The sequence below is a fragment of the Dipteris shenzhenensis genome, chromosome 28, assembly GCF_047967505.1.
Source record: "Dipteris shenzhenensis isolate YYH24624 ecotype China chromosome 28, Dip_SZ_1.0, whole genome shotgun sequence".
NCBI classification, from domain to species: Eukaryota; Viridiplantae; Streptophyta; class Polypodiopsida; order Gleicheniales; family Dipteridaceae; genus Dipteris; species Dipteris shenzhenensis.
This window is the reverse complement of record NC_141623.1, coordinates 5,041,181-5,059,654: the sequence shown is the minus strand read 5'-3', so window position 1 is coordinate 5,059,654 and position 18,474 is coordinate 5,041,181. Positions and strand designations below refer to the sequence as shown.

At 42.6% G+C, this 18,474-nt stretch overlaps 1 protein-coding gene across 2 annotated transcripts in view; it reads left to right on the top strand.

Annotated features, from left to right (window-relative positions):
• The first annotated feature begins 249 nt into the window (after window positions 1-249).
• The window catches only part of LOC147883075 (transcription factor Pur-alpha 1-like), a 43,740-nt gene continuing 25,515 nt past the window's right edge, over window positions 250-18,474 (top strand). Inside the window, exons 1-4 of one of the 2 annotated variants that reach the window (XM_087399879.1) lie at window positions 250-606; window positions 777-1,516; window positions 1,630-1,677; window positions 9,913-10,074. In XM_087399879.1, the coding sequence (XP_087256005.1) occupies window positions 1,244-1,516; window positions 1,630-1,677; window positions 9,913-10,074 (483 nt within the window). In that variant the 5' untranslated portion in view covers window positions 250-606; window positions 777-1,243. Of the gene's footprint in view, window positions 1,517-1,629; window positions 1,678-9,912; window positions 10,075-18,474 lie in introns of both variants that reach the window. The other variant, XM_087399880.1, reaches the window with a different exon arrangement.

The following is an 18,474-nucleotide window of genomic DNA, read 5'->3' as shown; positions in this document are numbered from 1 at the left end:
CCAAAATGCCTCAAAATAGAGCTTCCCATCAATTTGCTTTCATATATTTGGCCAGCTATACCCACCAATAGAAGATGTCTTTGCAAGTGCATATTAAATTAAGAGGCGGCTACTCTCTAGCAAGGGTTGTTAGATGCGCTTTTATCAAGGAGCTGTTGAAACATACCAAGCGTAGTTAGCTCAACGAAGATGCCTAGTATATCTTGCCAGCTGTAGTCTCTAAACCAGTATGTGCTGGAGTCTCTAAACCAGTACGTCTTGCCAGCTATAGTTTCTAAGCAAATATGCATGATCATTGATGAGTCTTGGCATTCACACACAACTACACGTGCATGCAAGCGTATGCATGATACAGACACAAATTCCATGGCATAAAAGTCAGACACAGTGCTAGTGGTAGGCAAGTTACGCCGCAAGTAGGACGATCCTGATGACGCTGCATTGTTGTAGGGGGGCGATTTGGGTGAGGCTGTGCTGGGAAACAGACCAATCACAAGCACGGATTTTTGGGTCTGTTCATGTTGTGTCTGTGCGCACAGGAATCATGTCTCATTTCGTGTGAGCATGATGACGATGTGAGCTTTGCACTCACTGGAGACACATCAGGTCAGTTTGAGCGTGTGCACGGTTCTTGAAATCCCGCATTTCTGTACACAGAGACTCGTTGGTAATCATTGCCACTGATGAATTAATTGCCTTCCAAGTTATTGTGCTGATGCTTATGCTCCAATCTCTGCCGACTCTGTGCTCCCCGGAATTTTGCGGACGAATTGCAGTGCACTATTTGACGAAGAGCAGAGATTGGAGAGGCGTTGGGAAAAGTCTCGAGGCATTGGAGAAGAAGCTAGTCTCTCTGGAGCAGGCTAGGACGCACAGGAACTTGGCTGTAGGACGCCCTGAAATTGATTGTGTGCCGTGCAAGCTTTCTTTATTCTTTCCCATCGTGCAAGGGGCTGGCGAAGTGGCGTTCCAGCTTCTTTTCTTTGCCACGTGCAGGAGGGGCTTCTCCATACAGGGCTCGCAGCTTTCCATGACGTCATTGTCTTCTTTCACTCATCGGATCGTAGTTTGAATGACCTTACTTCGACATGCAAATTTCGCATGTGAGATGGTCTGCTTTTGTTGGCGCACGCACGTGTCACCTTGAAGCTAGAAGCAAAGTCGTACCTGCATTGTGCGGGGTAGCATAGACTTTATTTATCTTTTCATCACAAAGAAGAGGCAGAGGTCAACGTTTCGAACCATGGAGGGGACCCTTGGAAACGATTTGGAGCTGGTATCCAAAACTCTACAGGTGGAGCATAAGCTTTTCTATTTTGATTTGAAGGAGAACCCTCGCGGTCGGTACCTGAAGATCTCGGAGAAGACCTCTGGATCGAGGTCTACTATAATTGTACCAACGTCTGGAATCAGCTATTTTGTGGATTTGTTCAAATACTACGCAGATGGAAACGATCCCGAACTTTCAAGTAAAGATTTACCGCTCGAAAGCAGCGAGCTTCAACTGGACACAAAGGTTCCGTACTCTTCCATATACAGGAGGCTGTGATTGTTGATTGAGGTTGTTTTGAAAATTAAAGCTCAGTCCTGTAAGACCAGCTGAAGATTTATGGGACACGGTGTTCGCAGGCATTTTACTTCGATGTGGGCGAGAACCAAAGAGGTCGTTTTCTGAAGGTAAGCACGCCTTTTGTTATTCGATAGCGTAGGCTGTATTACTTTCGATAAATTGGCTAATCATAAATTAGGAGTTTTGAAACAACTATTTGGAAGGGCAAGAAATTTTTTCTGGCCTGTCCTACGGATTGTTTGATGGAGCATCATATCATATAACAGCGCCTCTTATCAATCCAAGGGCAAATTATATACCCTAAAAGCAACATGAAGATTTAGAGCTATTATATAGCCGTTTCATCGCCTGTGATTCGTATTAGGTTTGGAATATATTAGCACAGGTGTGCTGAGTGAGGATTGAAACTCCTTTGTGAATTTCCAATTGAGTGTTTCAAGTTGCTATTATGGAAATCATCCTACAAAAATTGCCTTTTGACAGCCAATGCCCTTTAGAAAATCATTTGCTTTCTCTTTTGCATCCAAAAGCACTTGCATTACCACCATACTAGGAGGCATTGCCCACACGCACTTGTGCACTCTTGTTTGTCATGGAGCATATTATTAGCACCGCCCTTAAGGCAGGGGTAATGGATACGTTTCAATTTTTGCTAGGGGCATCCTAAGGACTGGAGTTCTGGCAATATCCTTTACGGCATGCCATAAGGTTATTTCGGTTGGTTTTTGTTTTGGAATTCATGCTTTTGCTTTTGTACCCAAGCGTACCTACCTCTTTCCACCTTCAAGTGTGCCTCACTTTTGGCACCTTTGAGTTCATCAACAATAAACAGTGAACAGGGCAAGGCTTCTGGCACCCCATGCCATTTCTTAAACGTGCCAAAGTGAGCCTCATTTATGCTTAAATAAAGCATTTGGTTTGATTCTGGCTTCCCCCCCCTGCCTTGCAGGATGTTAGCAACTGTACTGAACGTTCCATGCACATAGAAATATTTTGGGGAACCGATGGTAGCATTTTACAGAAAATGTATTTATAGAGAGGGCAATCTTGTCCTATTTGGGGAAAGGATGGTAGCAGCGAATGAATGTCTCAATTAGTCCGAGCCACCCCTACCTCGCAGGATGTTAGCAACTGTACTTTATATTCCATGCACATCAAAATCTTTTTTCATTCCATTCGGCATCAGGAAGGATATGACCTATCTACTGTTTCTCTGAATTTCAATTGGCAGAACTTTTAACTAAGGCTTGCCTCATGCAAAGCTTGAAAAATTCAGAGACGTTGTATGTATCATAGACTTCAGACTTTCAACGAAGGATGAGTGTTGTAATGAAGTCTGTTATGATCTCTAATGTAATATCGTTACTGTGAAATGAGGATTACACCAACCTTAGATGTATATGATATGTGTTTTCTTTGTTATTCAATCGAGTGTACGTTTGTAAGCTTGTAAAGTTTTTTTTGGTGGTCTCCTTAGGACTTCTCTTTCACCGTCGGGAATACTGAAACCTGTTTGAAGTTATCAAATGCAATATCTATTTGCCTCTTTGTAGGAAACGACACATAAGTGTAAAGGGCCATTTAGCTTTTTATGTTTTAAATAAGAGTGAGAGAGAGAGAGAGAGAGAGAGAGAGAGAGAGATTCCAGTTTTTTGGAAGATTTTGTTTCTTGACTTGCTTGTTTATTTTTGCTTAGTCACCTGCTTCCTTTCTTCTTTATTTCTTGTTTTCTTTCTCTTTTGTTTATTTGACGTATTTTAGTAAGCACTGGGTTTGCCCAAGAGACTCCGTGGGTCTTTAGAAACCCAATATAGCTGCTTATGCTTGGGCACTGATGGCGACATAAGTGTTGCTTTGCTTGATAAGTATGTCTTCCTTTTGTTTTTCATAAAAGTTTTTGTTTACCTCTTTTTTCTTCTCTTTCATTTTCTCTTTTATTTTCTGTGTAGATTTTTTATCTTTAGAACAACAAAAAATCTAAAATTTGTATGATTGGACTTATTCTAGTCTTACAAAGGTATATCAAATGCAATATCTATTTAAACCTTTAATGGTGCCTGTATTGTCCACTCCCTATTCTTCTCTAATGTGTTTGTATACTTTATCAAAGGCAGCTACAAATGCTTACCAGAGTTACAGGAGTGCGATTGAAGTCATGATTGTTTTGTTAAGGCACTTTTTGCAGACAATGTAGGACAGCAAGTTAATTGCAATTCCTGCTTGGTTTATGATTTTCCAAAATTTCTCTAAAGTTCTGAAGGACACTTCATACTTTGGTGTTGAAATCTCCAGCAAGTGTTATCTCACTCATTTGTCAATGTGGTTTGGTTCTGTCTCCAAAGGATGTGTCAAAGCAAGTCTGTAATGAAGACTGAGTCCTTGGCCAAGCAAGAATAAGGATTGATAACCCTTCTGTGTAGGATGATTTAAAAAAACTTAAGGTACAACTAAGCAAAGCTCTTAGCCTTATGGAACTTGGAAGTTCCTGAATCTGTGCATGTTGTATCTTGAAGAAGATATTTTTATGAAGGACTCCACCTATATTTTTTTATTTGGCACGTCCTTTGTGAAAGTAGTGCTGTTTCTATTGAACTTGTGAGCTGTAAATTGAAGTCTATTAAATTGAACTCTGCCTTGAGTTCAAGATGAAGCGACTGCTTGTAATATACCTGGCTTCCCCTCCTTTCCACCCAGCTTGTCCGAGGATATATGGGCTGTGCCAGAGCAGAGGGTATGGCTCTGTAAACTCATACATGTGACAGAGTGATATCATTGGTGCAATACCAGAACTCATGTAAACGTAGCCGGATGAGGACATGCACATCCTCTAAAGAGAGAGAGGCAGAGCAAGAAGAGTTATCATCCTGATGGATGTAAGTTTGCAACATCTGTCCTCGATCCTGTGGAATTGATTTCTGAATGACATGACATGTGTAAGAGTGGAAACCATCTAAGCGGTGATATCCTCACACGGAGGAGTCCACGCCGAAATGAAATCTGTTTCCAACTGACGGGCAACAAATCTATTCGAAAACTTCATTGGTCCTCAACTGAGAGACCATATATCAAACAGTGGTATTCTTAAGCAAATGCTGGTTGAAACTCTCTTATCTTCGCAAGGCATGGATGTGGTTCAAAGCTGATCTCTTTCCAAGATCTAGTGAATGGAGGTTGTGGAGGATGTAGAGGAGAAAAGGTCATGAGGTCCTGATAAGGAAACACCTCCATACTCCAAGTGGAGGAGCTGGTGCTGTGAATGAGAAACTGCTTCTACAGGGGATGGTCTAGTCGTAGCAAGCTTGCTGTTCAAATTTAGCAGGAATCCACAAAATTTGGAACATCCTCAAAGATTAAGAACACTTGCGTCATTTGAGGTGCACCTGAAGGCCCAAAAATCTGAGATCTCCAAAAAGGTTTATCTCTATATCCCAAAATTTCTGTGACTGACATGATTTGTGGTTTGTTGCTTCTATGGTAGAAGAGCAGTTTGCCGTTGGATTGTGGATCTGTGCCTCATGTCCTGTGCTATTCCAAGCTGGTCATGCAAGTGAATTCTCCAGAGGTGTAGAAATAGCGATTGCAACTCCAGGGAGATTGATTGATATGCTCGAGGCTAGACACACAAATCTGCAGCGGGTGACTTACCTTGTTCTTGATGAACCTGATCGGATGTTGGACATAGAAACACTAGAGTCAAATCATGCTCTAGAGTTTAGAGCACAATGCCTTGCTTTGTAGTAATGGGTCTAATATCTGCAGATGAACATTAGGCCTAGAAAGAGTTGAGGTATTCCATGCCATCCTAGCTCTAGTATCATTTGAACCATCCCTGCCATTGAAGAAGAAATTCTGCAAATACTGTGGATTGTCTAATGCTGACTGGGTGAAAGATGGAATAGGAGGACGCATGTCACATAGTAGTGAGAGACGTTGTTTAAGAACCAGAACTCTACCTGCAAAGAGGGTTGGCTTGTACCCTTGAAAGAGCTTCCTCACTAGAACTCAGGCAAAGTGCTTCGAGGAAGAAATATCCAGGACCACCTGACAACTGAGGTACCTATGAGTGGAGCCTTGATGGATTCATATATTAGTAAGGCTGCTCCCCAATCTGGATTGTCCTTTTGACTGGTGAAGAATCCTGTGCTAATCTGCCAACTGTCCAAGTATTGGACCTGTATAGTAAAGGTCAACTGTGCACGACCTTGATCTTGTCAAGGGAGCGGCAATCACCAAACTTTGGAATTGTATAGTAAAGACCAATCCTGACCTTGATCTTGTCAAGGGAGTGGCAGTCACCAATTGTGCATTGGCAAGATGTTGCGAACCATAAGTTGGTGCCATCCAACTTATCCTCCTGTGTGAGGACTCCAAACACCTCATTGGGGTTGTTGTGAGCCATTTTTGCCAGACAAACTAAAAAACACAGCAAACTGGACAAGTAAAATCCCTTCCTGGGATGTAAAATGCACAACGAGAGTTTGCCAAAGAAAATCTGCCCACAGTGACAAATACAGTCACAGCCTATCAAAGGCTTGAAATGCTCCACAATGCTTTGCAAATGCCCCAAAATCTGCAAAAAGTTGGCAAGTCTGTAAATTAACTCACACTGAGTCCAAAACTGCTTGCAAACCTCCCAAATGGTCTTTCAATTGCCAAATTGCATCCGAATGCCAAAAGCCCCAATTGCATCCGAATCCCAATTTCTTCAGGGAAATTGGATCCAAAAGACGCCAAATTAGCTAAAACCCCCAAAAATGTCTGAAATTGCAGTTCACAACCAAAAGCCCCAAATCTTGGGGTGAAATTGAGCAAATGTCACTCAAATTTCAAGTCCCTTGCAAAAGCCCCAAATTTCCACCTGCAACGGAACCACCACAGCCAAACAATGGCTCAAATGCACAAATGCTTGACAAAAGCCCTTCCAAAATGCACCCGCAAAGGAAAAAAACTGCTCAAGGTACTAACGCCTCCATGCTGTACGGATTGACAGTACAGAACTGCCAGTACGGCTAAGTATAGCTATACGGTCGGTACACCTGTATAGATGAAATCCGTGCACCGAATTTGTACAGAACGCAGGTATGGTGCTCCAGCAAAAATGTACAGAATGTAGTGGGGCAGTTAACTGAATGCGGCACTGATGCAGACCGATAGGTGTAGTCGACAGTACGGATTTGTACAGGCTGATTGTACGAAATCCATACGCTTGTACGGACGGCAGCCTTCGGACGGGAGCTCAAGACATCAACGTAGGGACGGGATCGTACGGCCTATACGGACGCTGAGCTCCGACGGGAGCTATATGGATAGAATGCGTCGCACGTGCGAGCTGTGAGCAGAGAGACCATGCCAAGCATACTTGCTGGTGCGGTGAAAGGATCACTAACCTAATTCATACCAACGAGTTTGCCCAAAAGAGATGGCTTGGCATGCATAGATGTAGAAAACTGTGAGCCAAAAGATGGCCTGACATCCTGCAAGAAGGTGCTCTGCGGCACAGAGAATGCAACATTCAAATCTAAATAATCCCCATGCTGAGGTACATGCAACGGTCCAGAAGACTGATGCTCATAGGCACGGTGGGCATCTGGCATAAAACCCTAGCGTGGAGAAGACAAAACATCCTGACTGTTTGAGTGGTCCCCTTGCTGGGGTGCGGGCTGCTTGCCCTCAATTTGCTGCACAAGCTACTGTCCCATCTGGGCAAGAGCCGTACCTTGCATAGCCATGGCCGTGGTAAGCTACTGGCTGAACTCCTGTCCCATTTGGCGGAAAGCATCTTGGAGCATAGAAGCAAGGGTATCCAAAAACTGTGTCTGCACTGGCAACGCTTCTCGAGATGTAGGAGAAAGAGGTTGAGTTGTAGGGATCGCTGTACCACTCGTGGATGCACCCAGTGTGGAAGGCAATTGCTCATGCTGAGCAGCCTCATCATTTCTCCTTGGACTGCCCTAGCTCTTTTAGCAAAAAAGAAAGATGGATCTATGCGGTTATGCATAGATTATTGTGTCCTTAATAAGGTAGCAATTAAAAATAAGCACCCAATTCCTCACATTGATGAGGTTTTTGATTAGCTACAAGGGACTAAATACTTTAGCAAAATCGATTTGCATTCTAGGTACCATCAAGGAAGGATTCATCTTGATGATGTACCCAATAGTGCTTTTAGAAACCATAAGGTCATTTCCAGTTTAGATGCCTAATGCTCCTGCTAGATTCATGACATCAATGAACAGTGTGCTTAGATCTTATTTGACAAAATTTGTAGTTGTTTTTTTGGATGATATTCTTATCTTCAGAAAGACTAAGCACGAGCAGGATGGCTGGTTGCTTTTGAAAGCAAAAAACTCAACCCAACTCAGGAAAATTATCCAGCATATAAGAAAGAACTCTATGCTATTGTCCATGCTTTGAAAACATGGAGACACTATTTGTAAGCTGCTAAGTTTGAGTTTCTCTTTGATCAAGAGAGTATTAAGTGCTTATGCAACCAGCCTGAGTTGGAAGTCTGGAAGGCCAAATGGGTTGAACTAAGGCAAGAGTTGATATCCTCGATGCGTTGAGTTGGATGCCTATGGTTAATGAATTGGCTTTTCCTCAGTTTCATAATGCATCCCTACAGTCTTTGAAGAGTAAGATCACCTAACTCTGAAATTTGTAAAGTGTTAGTGAAAGGGGATTTGGTGATGTATTGATTCAATGGGGATTTCCCCATATGCAAACAATTCCACATGCCAGGATTTTTCTTGTTTATTCTTTGGAAGGATCTCTTTGAGAACGGGCTTCTTAAAATCCAACCAGGTACTGGGAACTTGCCCATATTATGCATGTTCATTTTGCCATTTATACAATTTGTTGCCTAAAGTTGCCTAAAGAGATAAACTAGCTTCAGCTACTTGCAGCTCAAGGGGCGTAATTTCAATGTATAAATTTTGTTCCTCTTACGGAGAAAGGTATAAAGAGTATCTTATTCCTAGCCTTCTTGATAGACTTTTTATAAGCATTATTGTTACTGCTTAACATAGAAAGTGCCCTCACCATGAGGGAAGACTGGCACATTACTAGATGTAGATGTTGTTAGAGCCATCTTTTGAATGCCCATTGTTGCTTGAGTTTTAGAAACTTTATGAAGTAGTGAAGTTAAAAGTTGTAATTGATTTATCTAAAGTAGAATTATTCTTTTCTGGGGACTCAATTTTAAGCTCAAGCTATCAGAATTCAGTATAAGGGATCATACGTAGCACAAGTTCAGGACTATGAGCTTGAGAGGCAGCCATAGATACATTTTGTTTTATGTCTAATAATTGGCCAGCTTTATCAAAATCTCTCTCAGCACTACCCCGAAGTGCATGAGAGTATTGGATGATTGAAAGATACAAATGGAATTCAAAACTCTCAAAAACGAAAAATTAAATTTTAAAATAAAATTTCTGTCCCAATTTATTAACAAGATTTTACCAGTTTTTCACTATTGACAGAAGGCAAGATATTTGCACCGATTCTATGGATAAGCAATAAATGTGCAATCTTTAAGTTTGTTAATACACAATAAACCTGTCGATCGTTAGATTCAATTAATGAACAATGAACGTGCAAATTGTCAAATTCAGTTGATAACCAATAAACTGCCAATCTTTCAACACATAATTCAGATTGGGGAATCATCACACAAAATGCTCAAATCCACAATTGTTTTTGGGCAATTGTCAGGTCAACTTCGTTCACATTATATCTGTGCAGATTTGCTTCACTCAGTACAAGCATGAGCAAATTGTCAACGTTTGTAACAGACAGCTTTCCACAAACAAAATATGCCAATAAGCTAATCGTCATAAGCAGTTGCAGCTGTTCTTGTCATACACATCAACCCACATTGCCAAAGGATTGATACAGAAACAAGTTGCTAGGCATTTGCTTTAGGGATTGTCTCAGTTGGTTCATTGATGAAACCCACACCTGGAATGTTAGTTCTGCCGAAGCTCATTAGCTTAATCAATGGTTTTCACTACCATCTGATCCAGGTGATCATGTTTGGATGCTTTCTGGACTCTGTTGGTTTTTCAGTCAGTCTCCTGACTCCAAGAGTTGGAATATCTATTCTTGGGCTGGGCTGCCAAGGTTCTATGAGGCTTTGGGGTCCGTGGGTGCTGCTTATCTTGTTTTGATAAACATTAAGTGTATGCCCAAACCTTATGGGTTGTGATGGATATTGCACAAAACTTTCTGTTGGAGAAGGTATTTGCTGAGCTGGAGCAGAAAGTATCCATGATGTGTCTTTGTACTTTGGCTCCATGCATTTGAAATGTATATTGGGAACCTGATAAATATTTTTTTTATTACAGGTTTCCGAGGCTTCTGTCACTCGAAGTCGCAGTACTATCATTGTGCCTGCTGGAAATGCACAAGGGGAAGGTTGGGCTGCCTTCCGTAATGTTCTGGCTGATATTGATGAAGCTCAGCATCTACTCCCACCAACAGACAATTCAGAGGGTCTTCAGGTACAGGTTTGCTGCTTGTGTGCTTGCAACAGTTGTAACTATTGTCATGTATATAACTAGTGTAAGTTCTCTAAGGCCACACACACACTTTTTTGTTGTTGTGAAAGAACCTTTTATTGAGAAGAATGCACATTCATAGCTATCCCAAAGTGAGACAGCTAATGCTCATAAAGTTGTCATAAAGTTGAAGAAGATGAAAAGAAACCAAGGAAAATGTATATTCAAAGTTGCGCCAAAGAGAAGCAACTTCTACTTCGAACTAAAACTGTGAAAAAAAGCTTCTAACTGGGCAGAGGAAGATCTCCTTGTGCATGTGTAAGTTTGCTAAGGCAAAATCTCTCTCTCTCTCTCTCACACACACACACACACACACACACACACTTTTTTTTTTTTGGTGAAACCAGTAACTATATTATTAACTTGAGATCAATGTACATGATATTAGACTCCAAAAGAGAGCCTAATGGAAGAACTCAAAAACAGTCAGAAAACACTTCAAGGCTAGTCGCATCCAAGTCCCTCGCAGCATAGCTATCATGTAAAGATTGCTTGAGGGACATTCTGAAGAAAACATATGCCTGAGGAAACTGTTGTCCCATCCTAGAGTGCAATCTCTGTGTCCAAATAGTCCAGAGTACCCAAAAGCGAGTCCAGTGAAAGAAAAGGAGGAATGGAGACATCTGGGATGAGAAGCATCCAAACATCCAGAATAGTTTCCCAAATCTGATAGAGGGAAACCGAAGCCGCAGCAAATGAGAAACATGAGTGATCAATAACTGAGAGTGCGGACAAGACCATAACAAATGGGGAACTGTCTCACGGTGATAAGAACAACGGGGGCAGGAAGAGGAAGCAATGCGACGTGCTGCCAATTTCACCCCAATGGAAAAAGCTCTCACTATACATCTCCAAAAGAAAAGCCTCTGTTTCAATGGCAATTTGGCTTTCCAAATTTTCTTGAGTTGTGATTGTCACCAAGATAGAGGCCTATCCAAATTCCAAAGATTGTTGGCATGCTTATCAATCCATGGCGGTGGAAGAAGAAATCTGTAAACCATCGAGGAGGCCAGATTATGCATTGAAAGCGAACAGGTAGCGGGATAAGGAAGTCAGATTCCAGTCCAACAATCTGTCCTGTACAAACAGTGGAGGCACAGGAAGAAATGGCTGCAACATAGTTGTAAGTATTCTCCAAATGGGCCGATGATGCAGACCCAAGGGGAATGTCCTGCAAGCTTGTGGGAATGAAAGCACATAACCATGTTGATCCACAACATCTCTGATAAATCTTATGCCCAGTTTCATAAGATTATATGCTTTGATAGGCGCCTGTAAAGCAAGAGGCGATTCAAACACCTTGCTCCAATGGATACTTTCCAAGCGAAAAGAATTACCATGATTGGAAGAAGCACCTGTCCATTTAGCATAAGAGAGAATTCTCTTCCAATCTTGAATAAAAGCAGTAGAGACAGGACAGCCAGGAATTTTTCCCTGAAATGTGGTCATGACTGCTTCCCAGTGATCTGTAATCCAATGCCCATATGCATGGGACGTCATGTTTCCACACATAGCTGCTAACATAATAGCCCATGGCTGTTTTTGCTGAAAAAAATCAGCAATCATAGTGCTCTTTCTTGCCAGCATATGAAACTGAAGATTGAGAATATTCAGGCTCCCATGAGTCTTAGGAGAGCAAACAGCCTGCATGGGAAGAAGTCGCAATGCTTTTTTGTGAGATTTGCTTTTCCAAAATATCTCCATAGCCTGGGACATATAGGAAGCCAAATGCTTAAAAGACCAGGGAAGAAGAGGCAAATAAAATTGCACGTATGCCATAATGATAGACTGGACTATCCGAAGTCGAACATGTAGAGGCTAAGTGGACAAATGCCATTATTCCAGCTTCTTGTTGATCTTTTGAAGCACCCATTTGAGCTGTTGTTGAGGGGTAATATTCCAGCCAATGGGATATCCTAGATGCCTCACAAGAGTGTGGGGAGGGAGGATGTGGCCAGGCCAGAGAAGTGCATGCCAATCAGCTTCTTTCAATGCTATTCTGAAAGTTAATATGCAGTCCAGCAGCTATGCCAAAATCATTCAGAGTATGCATCAAGTGAGAGAGGTCAGTTTGAGAATTCCTGGGCATGAAATATGAATCATCAGCATATGCCTATGCCAGAAACGGCTGTGCCCGTGGAATTTGCAAGCCATGAAGCTGCTGTGTAGTTGTAAGATGGTCCGTATGCAACAATAATGGATGAGTAGCAATGGCATATAGTAGCGAACTAAGAGGGCAACCTTGTCTCACTGAGCGGGTCATAGTCCATGCTCTTGACAACCCACCACCAAGCAAACACTGCGCAGTGGCATGAGAATAGAGCCAATAAATAATGTGGACTAGCCGAGGACCAAATCCCAGTTTGTGCATAGTTTGAGAAATAAAATCCCAATGGACAGTATCAAATGCTTTGGCAATGTCGACTTGCAGAATGAGAACATCTTGTTTAGAATATTTGGCATACTCAATTGCAAGCAAAGCATTAGAGATATTATCAGTAATTTGTCTTCTGGGAACAAACCCATACTGCCTAGGATGAAGTCCTGCTTGCAAGATAAATCGAACCCTGAGAACAATCATCTTGGCAATGAGTTTGTAAATGACTGGCATGAGAGATATGGGTCGCCAATCAGCCATTGTCTCACACAACCTTTTTTTGGGGATCAATTTGACCAGGCCATGTTTCCAAGAAGGAGGGAGAGATTGTTCTGCCCAAGCATGATTGATCATAAGAAGCAGAGTGTTCTTGAGATTGTTCTGCCCAAGCATGATTGATCATAAGAAGCAGAGTGTTCTTGAGATCACCCCAAAATGCACGGAAGAATTCTACAGTCAATCCATCCCAACCAGGAGAGCTGCCTTTGCGTAAGTGATTGAGAGCATCATCCAGTTCATTAAGCATAAAGGGCTGCTCCAGTGCACAAGCCCGTTCCGGGGACAATATGGGCTGAACATGCATCAGAAATTGAGACCTAGCTGCATTCACTTGCATTGAATGATCAGGCTGAGGAGAGAAGAGATGTTGGAAATGACTAGAGCATTTCGATTCCAATTCTGATTTGGATGTGGTCCAGGTGCCATCATCTTGCCTGATTCTGCAAATATCCTCCTTACGCCTATCCACATGCAGGCTTTTAAAGAAAGCTTTGGAGGAGCAGCCCTTATCCAAAAGGGGTTTCATGTGAGCTCGGATTTGCCACTTCTTTAATTTGCGAAGATCATTTTGATGAATGATGTGAACCGCATAAGCACAGGAATCCTGTTCAGAGGAGGTAAGCTGCCTATGAGAGCTGATTAAATCCATTTGTTGCTTGTGAGATTGAGCCCATTTCAGCTTAAGCCTGAGGGTTCCCATGTAAGTGATCAGATAGCAAAAGGGAATGATCAACCCATAGTGCACATGTGAATCTAGCATACTGCTGAGCATGCAACAAATACCATCTGTCAAGTCGAGCCCAGTAATGAGTAAAGGCATTGTGATGGTATGTGTAACCCATATCTCTATCCCTTGTTGAGAGCCATAAATCTTCTGCATGCAAGAAAGAAAGCATATCTTCCCAATGTCGAAGCTGAGTGGGGATCATGTGAGAACGATGAGTGGTGTTGTCTTGGGTGGCTGGCGAGTTGTTAAAGTCTCCACACAAAAAGGCATTGGACAGCCAAGGATATTGTTTGAGGGAGGCCCACATTCGAGCTCTTGTCGCAGATGTTTGAGAGGCATAAACAGATGCTATTTCATAAAGATCAGCCTGACAGATGCATCTGATCACCATCCATCGACCCTGGGGGTCATTGTAAGCAACTGTGGGCTGCATATCATGTTTCACTAGCATGCATACCCGCGAAAAGTTCATTGTACCAGCATAAAAGATGTCATAACGAGCATAATGGCCTTGCTGGCCAGCCAAGAAGTGTTGGTTGTGTTCTTGTAAAGAAATTACATCAGGGTGCATTTTATGTACATAGTGCCAAAAAAGTCTCCACTTATTGACATTGCAAAGACCTTGAACGTTGTATGAAATGCAAGTAATTGAAGTAGACATAGAAAGTATGTACAGCCGAGCCAAAAAGCATAGTGAAGGTGTAAGTTGTCAGGCCTCAGCCATGACATCGACATCCACTTGGCCTTCTGGATCAGTAGCTCTATAATCCTCATCATTATCACATACAGGGATGCCCCTCTTGAGCACATCAACCCACAGTTGAGAAGTGAGGCTATCAGCAGGGGTAGAGGCCTGACCAGGGGTGGAAGTAGAGGCATCCCAATGGCGAGATTGTAACGGTCGTGGCTTGAGCGCAAATACCTTTTTGGGTTGCTGCCAGGCACCCTGAGGAGCAGCATGAGATTCTGAAAATTTGCCCTTTCCCTTATCCTTTTGCTTGGCTGGAACCTGAACCACATTTTCTTTGGGTGGGGCAGATTTAGATGCCATATCCCCCGACTTACTAGGCATAGCCTTAGGCCTCGGACCATAAGTTGAAGGGGAAATATTTTCTGGAGCGATAGCTGTGGATGGGAGCTGATGCAGGACTGCAGGATACTGTGAAGCTAGGTGGCCAAATTTATGACATGTGAAGCAAGCACCTGCAAATACTCCCCATTTCAAGAAAAAATATTTTTTGCCAAGGGTACGTCCTCCACCTCTACCGCAATAGAGGGAGGGGTGGGGTGATCTGTATCCCAAAGAACACAAAACCGATTTCGATTACCCGAAGGACGGGGTGGGCATACAACTTGCCCCAAAGTAGCTGCCAGGCTTGGTAACTCAGCCCTCATATAGTCTGGAAAATCTACGACCTCAACCCATACAGGGCAGTGATGTCGAATGAGACCGTGATAATCCTTATTTGGCGACCATGGCATGACATGGACCATTTGTCTTCCATAGAAAAGAGGGGACATCTCCAATATCTGCTGACGATATGAGGCATCCAAAAAGTGCACTTCATAAAAACCTCGAGAAGCAAAATATACTCCTTCAACAAAGCAACCTCCCAACAAAGCCTGAACCCACTGAGCTACATCATTTGCTGAAGGTAGCTTCCCTGGAAAGAAAATGATAACTGCTTGCTGAGAAAATTTTCGGAGGGGAGCGACCAAAGAGGGCAGCTTCAGCTTGTATTTAAGTGCCGGGGGAGGTTTGGCCCACTCCTTCCGGCTGTGATGAAATTCATCCTTGAGCATGTCGAAAACATAGTGAGCATCTACAGAAGCTGAAGTAGAAAAATCAACTTGCTGTCTTTTGGAGTCCCGGGACAGGTCCTTCCGGGAATCGCTTTTGAGATGTTCCTCCATGAAGTTAAGCAGGGCAAGATTGATGAAGAGGCAGAGAGAACTAGAGCTGTATAGCAGGGATTGAGCAGAACAAACAGCACGGGAGAAATGGGAAAAACAGTACGGACAGATGAGGACTGTACGTACAGTACGGACAGGCAGGAGCGTACGGACTGTACGGATTTCTGACGAGAAGGACAGAGGCTGTACGGAACAAAACGACTGTGGCAGAGATGCTGACGAAGGGCAGGGAGGCTAGACTGTATGGAGAGGCGGGGATGTACGGATGCACGTAGGGACCTCAGATAGGGATCAACGGTGGCGATGTATCTCTCTCTCTCACACACACACACACACACACACACACACACACACACACACACACACACACACATATATATATATATATATAGAGAGAGAGAGAGAGAGAGAGAGATGATACGATTGTATTATAGTTTGCGTGAGACCCTTCAGGAACTATGGGACTGGCGGTCGATGTTAAAAACTAGTGACCTTTTACAAAAGAAGGATCACAAACTTGCTTTCTGTTGAGTACTTGTTGAGCTAGTTTGTGTGCTAGTTCAAGTATCTTATTGCGGTACTTGTTTGATTGAGTATGCATGTGCTTTCTAAGTAAGGATTGCAATTTTGCATCTTTGTAGCAAGCGATGCATAAGTGTAAGGGGTTCATTTAGTTTTGTAATGTTTTAAATAATTGATTCCTTCTGTAAATTCTTTCTTTCACTCCTACATGAGAGAGAGAGAGAGAGAGAGAGAGAGATTTTATTCCTTTTTTTTTGGAAGATTTTGTTCTTGATTTGCTTGTTTATTTTGCTTAGTCACCTTCTTCCTTTCTTCTTTATTTCTTGTTTTCTTTCTCTTTTGTTTATTTGATGTGTTTAAGTAAGCATTGGGTTTGCCCAAGAGACTCCGAGGGTCTATAGATACCCAGTATAGCTGCTTATGCTTGGGCACTGATGACGACATAAGTCCAGTGATTTGTGTTGCTTCCATTGCGTTGTGTGGTATCTTATGGGTCTCATCTTCTCCACCTTGTTGAGGTAGGCCATGAGTTGGCATAATACTTCTTCTTCAATCGAGAGGTAATGTATTTGTCTCAATCAGTAAGGTGGGGTAGGGTGTCTGTGCCTTCACCCCCATCTTGCCTATGAGAAATCGTTTATGTAAAGTTTCTATTCTTTTCTAGGTCCTAGAGAGAGTGTGTGCCCAGGATGGACACCCATAAAGGATCATGTTTATCCAAGCATAGTGTTTAGAAACTTTCTCATTCCCAACTCCATAGGTGGGCTTTCTTGCACTTGTTTTGGAAGCTGTATGAAGCCTGTGTGCCTAGGATGGACACCCATAGAGGATCACTGTTTGTCCAAGCATAGTGTTTAGAAACTTTTTCATTCCCAACTCCATAGGTGTGCACTTTCTTGCACTTATTTTGGAAGATTTATGAAGCCTTCATGCTTTCCACTTGTAGTTGTTTGCAAATTCCAGCCCTAAATATTTATGTGGTGACAATTTCCACCAATTTCCAAAGGTTCTTCGAAAGTGACATCGATCTGTTTGTTGCGGGTCCCAATTACCATTACCTTTGTTTTGGCTATATTTACATGCTTGAGTGTTTGCAGAATCTCCTAATGCATCCAAATACGCTTGCATGTACTTCTTCTCCTTGCGAAGAAGATTGCATCATCTACATAAATAAGCATTAATAGAGCTTACCTTGCAATCTGGACTCCCTCTTTGCTGTGTATTCTCATCCAATCTTCCAGATCATAGATAAAGAGTTGGTGAGTGGGAAGAGCCTTGCTTGACCCCTATCTCACTGCAGAATGACAGCTTTCCCTTTGGACCATGACCCATCTACAAGTGGCTATGCCAGTGTAGCTAATACTCTCTCATATTGCCGGTATGTGGCTTCTTTGAGTTCTTGAGGGACTTGGAGCTTTTCTAGTCTTTCCCATAGTTTCTTAGCTGGGACTATGTCGAATGCTTTCTTGAAGTCTATGAAGAAACATATATTTGGCTCCCTCTGATGCGACCAAATGAATGAAAATACATATCTAAGGTTAGAGAGAGAATTAAAAAACAGTTTGGCTACATTGTCTGTTGATGTTGTGTACATATCTAAGTGCTATGAAAATGTGGAGTAGAAGTGTAAAATAGTTAATTTGCTAATTAAGAGTTCATATGCCTATCAGTGTACTCTAGGGTTGATGGTGTCTAGCATTGTGAGGCTCTATGGATGACATGGGTTTGACCGTGTGGTTTTGTATGCAAGGCTCCCAGTGCTGTGGGCTAAGATCTTCACGATCTCTGCTATTCTAAGAATTGTCTGACAGAAGAAGGTAAAGTGCATCTACTGCGAGAAGCTTGGTCACTATGCGAAGAACTGGCGGATGAAAAAGGTAGACTTGAAGCGGAAGTTGGAGTTCAAGAACAAGCAGGAGCCAAATACAGATTCAGCCAATGTCACTATAGGTGAGCTCTTTGTACTCATTGAGCAGTGCTCTGCTTATGCAGCGAGTAAGGGTAAGGAGGGCTGGTGTGTGGACAACAGGGATTTGAAACACATGTCCAACACAAGAGAGTGGTTCAAACGTGACAGTGGGGGATAGTCGGACATGCCATGTAAAGGGCATATGCAGTCTACCATTCATCACAATTGTGGGAGAAGAAAAGGTAATTTTTGGTGTACTGTATGTACCTACTTTTTGCAAGAATTTGCCCTCAGTGAGTCAGTTGGACAAGCATTAGATGTCGGTACTGTTCGAGAATGGAGAGGTCACCATCACATCCAAGGAGAATGGACAGGTGATGACCCAAGGACTCTAAGAGAATAGCTTATATCGGCACATGCCTTAATAGTGCCTGGGAACCACGGACGCTTGAAGTTGTGGCATGAGAGATTCAGACATGTCAACTTTGGTATTCTTACAGAAACGCAGAAATCAAACATGGTGGATGGACTTCCACCAATTATAGGCACTGACAGAGTCTGAAGAGCTTGCTTGCAGGGCAAGTAAGCAACACTTGGAGAGATCCCCATAGGAGGCCACAT